Source organism: Leucoraja erinacea, chromosome 13 (assembly GCF_028641065.1).
Source record: "Leucoraja erinacea ecotype New England chromosome 13, Leri_hhj_1, whole genome shotgun sequence".
NCBI classification, from domain to species: Eukaryota; Metazoa; Chordata; class Chondrichthyes; order Rajiformes; family Rajidae; genus Leucoraja; species Leucoraja erinaceus.
The window spans coordinates 29,265,229-29,275,834 of NC_073389.1; the positions used below are offsets into that span (position 1 = coordinate 29,265,229).

A 10,606-nucleotide genomic window follows, 5' to 3' on the forward strand; every position below is an offset into this window, starting at 1 on the left:
CCCATGACTACGTAACCGGACATAGTGCGAACCCCATCATCAAGTATGTCGACGACACCACTGTTGTTGGACGAATCACAGATGGGGACGAGTCGGAGTATAGAAGTGAGATTGACCGATTGACCAAATGGTGCCAGCACAACAACCTGGCTCACAACATCAGTAAGACCAAGGAAGGGAGAGAGGGGGAGGGGGGGGGGGGGGATATATCATGATTATTGTCCCCCAGTTTTTGGAGGTCGAGCAACAACAAAAAACTAATTGTGCCACCCTCAGGGCACCATTATGTTTGGGACACATGGATTCACAGGTTTGTAATTGCTCAGGTGTGTTTAATTGCCACCTTAATACAGGTATAAGAGAGCTCTCAGCACCTAGTCTTTCCTCCAGTCCTTCCATCACCTTTGGAAACTTTTATTACTGTTTATCAACATGAGGACTAAAGTTGTGCCATTGAAAGTCAAAGAAGCCATTATGAGACTGAGAAACAAGAATAAAACTATTAGAGATATCAGCCAAACCTTAGGCTTACTAAAATCAACTGTTTGGAACATCATCAAGAAGAAAGAGAGCAGTAGTGAGCTTACTAATCGCAAAGGACTGGCAGGCCAAGGAACCTCCATAGCTATGACAGAAGAATTCTCTCTATAATAAAGAAAAATCCCCAAACACCTGTCCTACAGATCAGAAACACTCTTCAGGAGTCCGGTGTGGATTTGTCAATGACCACTGTCCGCAGAAGACTTCATGTACAGAAATCCAGAGGCTACACTGCAAGATGCAAACCACTGGTTAGCTGCAAAAATAGGATGGCCGGGTTACAGTACTTAAAAGAGCAACCACAGCTCTGGAAAAAGGTCTTGTGGATAGATGAGGCGAAGATTCACATATCAGAGTGATGGCAAGAACAAAGTTTGGAGGAGAGAAGGAATTGCCCAAGATCCAAAGCAATTCATCTGTAAAACACAGTGGTGGGGGTGTTACGGCGTGGGCATGTACGGCTGCTGAAGGTATTGGCTCACTTATCTTCATTGATGATACAACTGCTGATGGTAGTAGCATAATGAATTCTGAAGTGTGTAGACACATCCTATCTGAGTCGCTGCCTCAAAAAGCCTGGCAGTATCATCAAAGACCCACACCATCCTGGCCACACACTCATCTCCCTGCTACCTTCAGGTAGAAGGTACAGGAGCCTGAAGACTGCAACAACCATGTTCAGGAATAGCTACTTCCCCACAGCCATCAGACTATTAAACCTGGCTCAGACAAAACTCTGATTATTAATAACACATTATCTGTTATTTGCACTTTATCAGTTTATTTATTCATGTGTGTATATATATTATGGTATATGGATACACTTATCTGTTTTGTAGTAAATGCCTCCTATGTTCTGTGTGCTGAAGCAAAGCAAGAATTTCATTGTCCTATACAGGGACACATGACAATAAACTCTCTTGAACTTGAACAAACTATCTGCTCAAGTTCAAACAAATGCCTCAAAACTGAATAGCCGGCGGTTCCTTCTACAGCAAGGCAATGATCCCAAACATACTGCTAAAGCTAAAATGAAAAAATTGTAAATTTTTGAGTGGCCAAGTCAATCACCCGATCTGAACCCAATTGAGCATGACTTTTATATGCTGAAGAGAAAACTGAAGGGATAAAGCAAAGCAAGCATAAGCTGAAGATGGCTGCAATACAGGCCTGGCAGAGCATCACCAGAGAAGACACCCAGCAACTGGTGATGTCCATGAATCGCAGACTTCAAGCAGTCATTGCATGCAAAGGATATGCAACAAAATACTAAACATGAATACTTTCATTTACGTGACATTGCTGTGTCTCAAACATTATGGTGCCCTGAAATTCAACCCCGGGGGGGGGGGGGGGGGCTTTGTATAAACACTGCTATAATTTCTACATGGTGAAACTGAAATATATAAAAATGCCATTCATTAAAATCTGACAATGTGCACTTAAAACACATGTGATTTTTTTCTATTACAAATCTCAAATTGTGGAATACAGAGGCAAATAAATAAATGGTCTTTGTCCCAAACATTATCGAAGGCACTGTAGTGTTCCTAATTCAGTATTTGCGTTACATTCAATTCACGTCATGGAAATGCGCCTTTTCAGCAATACCATGATTGAATAAAAGGTGCCAGGTGGAGTAGTAACGCCATAGCAGTTTGCCACATGCAGTAAGTGTGAGTAAACATTTAATATAGCTGAAACATGTTTGTTTTGTTTTCCACAGGGCCAGTTCAAAGACTCGAACACAGTCTCCCAGCTCTTCCAAAGAGTTTCCGCCATCTCCAACTTCCAGTGGAAAGTCTTCTCCCATGAGGCGGAGGCCATCTTCGAACAACATTGCAGAGAGTGCGAAAAAGGGCAGAGAGAAGGGAGAGGTGGCACGACAGAAATCCGAGGAGGCAGAACAAGCTGAGAGTGAACCTCCATCTGTGACAACTCCAGTCAAAGAACACGACAGGAAGAAGGCAGCTGTGAGTGAAGGTGAGTACAACACCAACTTGTATTTGGTGCAGTGCCTTTCATGCAATGAAAAATCCTAAAAGCCTTCAGACAAAAGGTGGAGAGATAAGGACAGCATCCACTAACTGAGCAAGGACGATAGCTATGTTGGAGAAAAGAGAAAGAAAAAGGAATTTAGGGAGGAGATGGCCACAGCTCGGGGCAAAGGCTGAGCTGAAGGTGTGGCAGCTGATGATGGAGCAAAATAAAGGAAAGGAAGGAGGTTGCAGCTGAGGAGCACAGATCTTGGGAAGTTGTAGGATTGGAGCAGGTGAAATATTTTTATTTATTTATCACTTTTTTCAAGATCTGCCAATGGAAAAGCCAGCATTTATTGCTCATCCTGAAATGGCTATGAAATGAATGCCTTGTTGGGCCATTTCGGAGGATTTTGATAAGAGACAACCACATTGTTATGAGCCATACAGAGATCGGGTGAGGATTTCCTCCCCTGAAGGCCCTAGCGAATCAGATGAGTGCTTATAACAATCCAGATGTTTTTATGATAATTATCACTGATGACCAGGATGTATCTATATAAAATGCTATTTTACGACCAAAGTTTAATTCCCCAGTTGGTTCCTGTGATTTGAACCCTGGTTTCTGGATCATTAGTCCAGGTGTTGGGTGACATAACCACCACCTCATAACCATAGAAACATAGAAATAGGAGTAGGCTGTTTGGCCCTTCGAGCCAGCACCACCATTCAATATGATCATGGCTAATCATCCCAAAACAGTATCCCGTTCCTGCTTTCTTCGCATGTCCCTTGATTCTGTTAGCCTGAAGAGCTATATCTAACTCTCTCTTGAAAACATCCAGTGAATTGGCCTCCACCGCCTTCTGTGGCAGAGAATTCTACAGATTCACGATCCTCTGGGTGAAAAGGTTTTTCCTCATCTCAGTCCTAAATGGCCTACCCCTTATACTTAAAGTTGTTGTCTGGACCACCCCAACATCAGGAACATCTTTCTTGCGTCAAGCCTGTTTAATTCCTTAAGAATTTTATATGTTTCTACTATAAGATATCCTCTCATCCTAAATGCCAGTGAATATAAGCCCAGCTGATCCATTCTTTCATAATATGTTTGTCCCGCCATCCTGGGAATTAACCTGGTGAATCTATGCTGCACTCCCTCAATAGCAAGAATGTCTTTCCCCAAATTAGGAGACCAAAACTGCACACAATACCCCAGGTGCGGTCTCACCAGGGCCCTGTACAACTGCAGTCGGACCTCCTTGCTCCTGTACTCAAATCCTCTCGCTATGAAGGCCAACATGCCATCTGCTTTCTTCACTGCCTGCTGTACCTGCATGCTTACTTTCAGTGACTGATGTTCAAGGCCACCCAGGCCTCGTTTCACCTCCCCGTTTTCCTAATCTGACACCATTCAGATAATAGTCTACTTTCCTGTTCTTGCCTCCAAAGTGGATAACCTCACATTATCCACATTATACTTCATCTGCCATGCATCTGTCCACGCACCCAACCTATCCAAATCACCCTGCACTATATGTTTTAAACTTGAAGATGCTTTGAATTGCCTGGCAGCTCACTGTTTATTCGACTGGTATGAGACAATATGGACCTTAAAACAATAAAAGGAGAACATAATTGCCAGGTGAATTAGCAATGATTTTAAACGCACTAGAACACTTGAATTTCACACGTAGAAAACAGTTTACATGATCGAAACATAGAAATTAGGTGCAGGAGTAGGCCATTCGGCCCTTCGAGCCTGCACCGCCATTCAATATGATCATGGCTGATCATCCAACTCAGTATCCCGTACCTGCCTTCTCCCCATACCCTCTGATCCCCTTAGCCACAAGGGCCACATCTAACTCCCTCTTAAGTATAGCCAATGAACTGGCCTCGACTACCCTCTGTGGCAGAGATTCACCACTCTCTGTGTGAAAAAAGTTCTTCTCATCTCGGTTTTAAAGGATTTCCCCCTTATCCTTAAGCTGTGACCCCTTGTCCTGGACTTCCCCAACATCGGGAGCAATCTTCCTGCATCTAGCCTGTCCAACCCCTTAAGAATTTTGTAAGTTTCTATAAGATCCCCTCTCAATCTCCTAAATTCTAGAGAGTATAAACCAAGTCTATCCAGTCTTTCTTCATAAGACAGTCCTGACATCCCAGGAATCAGTCTGGTGAACCTTCTCTGCACTCCCTCTATGGCAATAATGTCCTTCCTCAAGTTTGGAGACCAAAACTGTACGCAATACTCCAGGTGTGGTCTCACCAAGACCCTGTACAACTGCAGTAGAACCTCCCTGCTCCTATACTCAAATCCTTTTGCTATGAAAGCTAGCATACCATTTGCTTTCTTCACTGCCTGCTGCACCTGCATGCCTACTTTCAATGACTGGTGTACCATGACACCCAGGTCTCGCTGCATCTCCCCTTTTCCTAGTCGGCCAGCATTTAGATAATAGTCTGCTTTCCTGTTTTTGCCACCAAAATGGATAACCTCACATTTATCCATATTATACTGCATTTGCCAAACATTTGCCCACTCACCCAGCCTATCCAAGTCACCTTGCAGTCTCCTAGCATCCTCCTCACAGCTAACACTGCCCCCCAGCTTAGTGTCATCCGCAAACTTGGAGATATTGCCTTCAATTCCCTCATCCAAATCATTAATATATATTGTAAATAACTGGGGTCCCAGCACTGAGCCTTGCGGTACCCCACTAGTCACTGCCTGCCATTGTGAAAAGGACCCGTTTACTCCTACTCTTTGCTTCCTGTTTGCCAGCCAGTTCTCTATCCACATCAATACTGAACCCCTTTTTGGCCCCTTGAGTCTTTGCCGGCTCTCAGAGCAATTCCATTAGCCCATTATTTCCCAATAATTTATTCTCTCTTCCATGCACGATGTCCCCCTCCCCAACTTCTACTATTTACCAATAAAAGGGGCAAATCACCTATCAACCCGAAAGCCGTTGTTACATGGGAAGAAACTGGAGTACCTGGAGGAAACCCACGTTTGATGAAGTAAAGTAATAATAATAATAATAATAATAATAATAATAATAATAATAATACATTTTATTTATGGGCGCCTTTCAAGAGTCTCAAGGACACCTTACAAAAATTTAGCAGGTAGAGGAAAAACATGTAAGGGGAATTAAATAAATAGTAGAGACATGACTAGTACACAAAGTAAAGACAGAATTCAATACAAAACACAATATGAGGCAATTAATGCACAGATGAAAAGGGAGGGGGACATGGGGCTAAGGATAGGCAGAGGTGAAGAGATGGGTCTTAAGGCGGGACTGGAAGATGGTGAGGGACACGGAATTGCGGATCAGTTGGGGGAGGGAGTTCCAGAGCCTGGGAGCTGCCCTGGAGAAGGCTCCGTCCCCAAAACTGCGGAGGTTGGACTTGTGGATGGAGAGAAGACTGGCTGATGTGGATCTGAGGGACCGTGAGGGTTGGTAGGGGGAGAGGAGGTCAGTGAGATATGGGGGGGCCAGATGGTGGAGGGCTTTGTAGGTGAGGATCAGGATTTTGTAGTTGATCCGGTGGGAGATGGGAAGCCAGTGAAGTTGTTTGAGGACTGGAGTGATGTGATGCCAGGATTTGGTGTGGGTGATGAGTCGGGCGGCTGCGTTCTGGACCAGTTGGAGTCGGTTGATGTAGGTGGAGCTGATGCCAAGGAGAAGTGAGTTGCAGTAGTCCAGTCGGGAGGAGATGAAGGCATGGATGAGTCTTTCAGCAGCGGGAGGTGTGAGAGAGGGTCTGAGTTTGGCGATGTTGCGGAGATGAAAGAAGGAGATAAAATGAAGGCTCTGTTTTTTTTTCTGGGTTTTTTTTTGTTTCCCCTGCTCACTTTTCTCTCTCTCTCTTCTTTCTAACAACTTATAGGTCTATTGCATGTTCATATTCTGACTAAAGGCCCTTTGACTGAAACATGAACTCTCCTTTTCCATTCTCTGTCGATGTAACCTATTGTGCAGAGTGTGTATAGCATCCTGTATTTCAATTTCAACCAGTACCTCATTTTGTTCTCTGACTATCACTGATATTTAGCCACATTTGCAAATCGTCCACACGTGAAGCAAATCCATTGTGACCTGTCCTGTGGTTTTATATTGAGCGATAGCCATGTACATGTTATATTTTAATCCAATTTAGATTTCAACATTGTGTACTTTCTACTCTGGATTTTCTTAGTCATAATGTTTGACGGAATTGTGTTCAGATACATCCAGCAACAAGACCATGGCAGGAACAACAAATCCAGAGCAAGCAGCTAAGCTTCTAGCAGAAAGGCGAAGACTTGCACGTCTGCAGAAGGAGATAGAGGAGCAGGAGCGGCAAGAACAGGAGGAAGCTGAGAGGTAATGATTTATTAATGCTCGCCTTCATTCATTGCAAATTTATTCATCTATCATCTAATGTTGAAGTCTCTTTACAAGAAAAACATTGCATTTTGTGGCATCTTTCATGTATCAATATGTCACAAGGTGCTTAATGGAAGTATAAATCAAATGTGACACCAGGAGAAATTAGGTCAGGTGTGTAGTGGCCATTTGGCTAGAGGGAGTAATCTCTTGAACGATATAATAATCTGCCACAACATGGTGATCAAAAGGGTGGTAAACTATCAGCTTAAAGGAGGAGAGGGTGACAAAGGAAATAGATTCCACAGTTCAAAATCTAATAATGGTGCAACAGTCACATTTGGGGCAGGTCAAGAGGTCACAATTGAGATCTGTAGCTCCCTCCATGGTGGGGCGACATTGATTAGGTTGAGGGAGGGGCAAAGCCTCGGAAGGGTTTCAAAACATTCACAACTTGCACTCTGGTGCCTTGTCAGTGCCATTTACTTGTCAATACATTCAACAGCAAATTCCAAACTGTTACCTTATTAACTGGAAGGACAAGGAAACACCACCACCTGCAAATTCCTCACCAAGTTATTCACTGTGCTGGATAGTCTCTGTTTCCTGATCATTACTCCAAAGTTCCTGGAATTGCCTATTGCCTATTAGAATCACCTTCGCCTCAGGGCTTGTGCAGTAAACACTCTTTAGAAATAGTTGATGATTTGGGTGGAGGATCAAAGCGGGTGATAGTAAGAGGGAAAACATAGAAACATAGAAACATAGAAATTAGGTGCAGGAGTAGGCCATTCGGCCCTTCGAGCCTGCACCGCCATTCAATATGATCATGGCTGATCATCCAACTCAGTATCCCGTACCTGCCTTCTCTCCATACCCTCTGATCCCCTTAGCCACAAGGGCCACATCTAACTCCCTCTTAAATATAGTCAATGAACTGGCCTCGACTACCCTCTGTGGCAGAGAGTTCCAGAGATTCACCACTCTCTGTGTGAAAAAAGTTCTTCTCATCACGGTTTTAAAGGATTTCCCCCTTATCCTTAAGCTGTGACCCCTTGTCCTGGAAAGGTGTGACATAGCGATTTTTGGACGATGGGCGACCACCCTACCCACACTCACTGGTACAAGGATAATGGATGAATGGGTTTTGGGATGTGGGCAGCATCTTAGTACATCTCCTGCTTGTTGAAGGAAAATGAAGGAAGAGCTGGAAAGAAAAGAGGCTGAAGAGAAGGCACGCCGTGAAGAAGAGGCACGCAGGCTTGAGGAAGAGCAGAAACAGCAGGAGCTGGAACGTCTGAAGAGAGCAGAGGAAGAAAGAATCTTAAAGGAACAGCAGGAGAAAGAACTCCTGGCAAGACTGGAACAGCAGGTTAGTGATGGGGTGATGTTTTGATCTTGCACTGGGGCGGCACGGTGGCGCAGCAGTAGAATTGCTTCCTTACAATGGCAGAAACCCTGTCTACGGGTACTGTTTGTATGGAGTTTGTACATTCTCCCTGAGACTGTGTGGGTTTTCTCCGGGTTCTCCAGTTTTCTCCCACATTCCAAAGACATGCAGGTTTGTAGGTTAATTGGCTGCTGTAAATTGTCTGTTGTGTGAAGGATAGATCTAGTGTAGGGTAATCGCTGGCTGGCGCGAACTGTGGCCGAAAGGTCTTTTTCCACGCTGTATCTCTAAACTCTACAATACACTGGATTTGTGAGTTTTACCTCCTCAGCTCTTTGAATCATAAATGACATTGGACAGAGGCATGCAACAGTCCTGGTGCAAGATAGATGAGCAGTGTAGCTTTCCTTCAAATAGACTGACTAAAATCTCATGAAGCACTCTTACAGTAATAGCCTGTCCTCTTTCCTGCAGAGCCAAGAGCTTCAGAAGGTAAAGTGCAGTGCTCCTTACCTCTTCCCTCCTTGCCCCTCCTTACCTATCCACTCCTTACCTCTCCTCTCCTAACCTCTCCCCTCCTCCCTTCTTACCTCACCCCCATCCTTGCACTGAGGTCAGTCCTTATTGCAGTTCACGTGGTGCTGAATGTCCTACAATGTATGAAGGTTGTTAAATCTCCAGGGCCTGATCAGGTATATCCAAGGACACCATGAGAAACTGGAAAATAAATTGGAGGAGCCCTGGTTGAGATATATAAATATATTAGAAGCGGATGAGGTAACAGATGACTGAGGGGTGGCTAATGTATATTATATGTGTATTAATGCATATATGCTAATATATATATTTGGAAGGATAGGGGTTGATTAGGGATAGTCAGAATGGTTTTCTATGTGGGAGATCATGTCTTATGAATTTGATTGATTTTTTGAGAACTTGATGGCAGGGTCCTAGACATAGTCTATATGGACAAGCAAGGACTTTAATGTTCTGCATGGTAGGCTGTTCTGGACGGTTAGAACACAAGGGACCCAGCGGGAGCTAGTTAACTGAATATTAAAATGGTTAAATATTAGAAAGCAGAGGGTGGTAGTGGAACGTCGTTTTCGGACAAGAGACTTGTGACAAGTGGTGTGTCTCAGGAATCAGTGCTGGGTCCATTGCTGTTTGTCATCTATATCAACGATTTGGATGAGAATATACAAAGCATTATTAGTAAGAATGCAGATGATGCTAACATAGGTGGCATCATAGACAGTGGAGATGGTTGTCAAGAATTATACCGGGTCCTGATGAGCTGGACTTAGTCGAGGAATGGCAAATGGCGTTTTCACTCAGATAAGTGTGACGTATTGCATTTTGTAAAGTCAAACTAGGACAGGACTTTCTATATAAATGGTAGGGCCCAGGGGAGTGTTGTGGCACAGAGGGCATCTTGCAGTACAAATACATAGTTCTCTGAAAGAGACATCATGGGTAGATGGGTGGCTTTTGGCATGCTGGGCTTCATCAATCAGACGTTGAGTATAGAAGTTGGGACAACATTTTACAATTGTATTAGATGTTGATGAGACCGCATTTGGAGTATTGTGATTAGTTTTGATCAGACTGATAAAGGAAAGTTGAGAAGATTTATGTTGCCAGGACTTGAGGGCCTATTCTAAGGAGAGGTTGGGCAAGCTAGGACTTTATTCCTTGAAGCATAGGAGGCCGAGGGATGATCTGATAAAGGTGTATTAAATCATGAGGGAACTGGATGGGGTGAATTAATAGTTTTTTTCCCAGGGTAGGGGAATCAAACACTAGAGGTTGTAGGTTTAAGGTGAGAGGCGGCGGATTTCATTGGAACTTGAGGAGCAACTTTTTCACACAAAGGGTGGTGGGTATATTGAATTAGCTGTCAGAGGAAGTAGTTGAGGCAGGTACAATTAGAACAATTAAAAGACATTTGTCCAGGTACATGGGTGGGAAATATTTAGAGGGATATGGGCCAAATGCAAGCAAATGCGACTACATCAGATGGGGCATTTTGGTCAGTAGGACGAGTGGGACTGAATGGCCTCTTTCCATGTTACATGATTCTAAATTACCATTCCTAGTCATTTGTGTACCTTGAGCAAAAAAAACGAGCTGCTGCAAGAACTAAGCAGTGGGTAAAATCTATGGAAGAATTAACTCGTGGATGGCTCAGCTCAGGGCCCTACACCTGGATTGAAAGAGTAGAGGGGAAATAACTAATATAAAGAGATAGGGGCAATAGTGGGGCAGGAGTTGGCAAGCAAAAGGTGGATCCAGGTGAGAAGGGGTTGATTGGC

At 43.9% G+C, this 10,606-nt stretch overlaps 1 protein-coding gene across 8 annotated transcripts in view; it reads left to right on the forward strand.

The window, feature by feature from the left end:
* The window catches only part of LOC129702775 (MAP7 domain-containing protein 2-like), an 82,850-nt gene that overhangs the window by 54,092 nt on the left and 18,152 nt on the right, over positions 1 to 10,606 (forward strand). For all 8 annotated transcript variants that reach the window (XM_055644737.1, XM_055644738.1, XM_055644740.1 and 5 more), the window contains 3 exons: positions 2,267 to 2,523; positions 6,760 to 6,898; positions 8,093 to 8,273. In XM_055644737.1, coding sequence (XP_055500712.1) covers positions 2,267 to 2,523; positions 6,760 to 6,898; positions 8,093 to 8,273 — 577 coding nt within the window. The remainder of the gene's footprint in view (positions 1 to 2,266; positions 2,524 to 6,759; positions 6,899 to 8,092; positions 8,274 to 10,606) is intronic.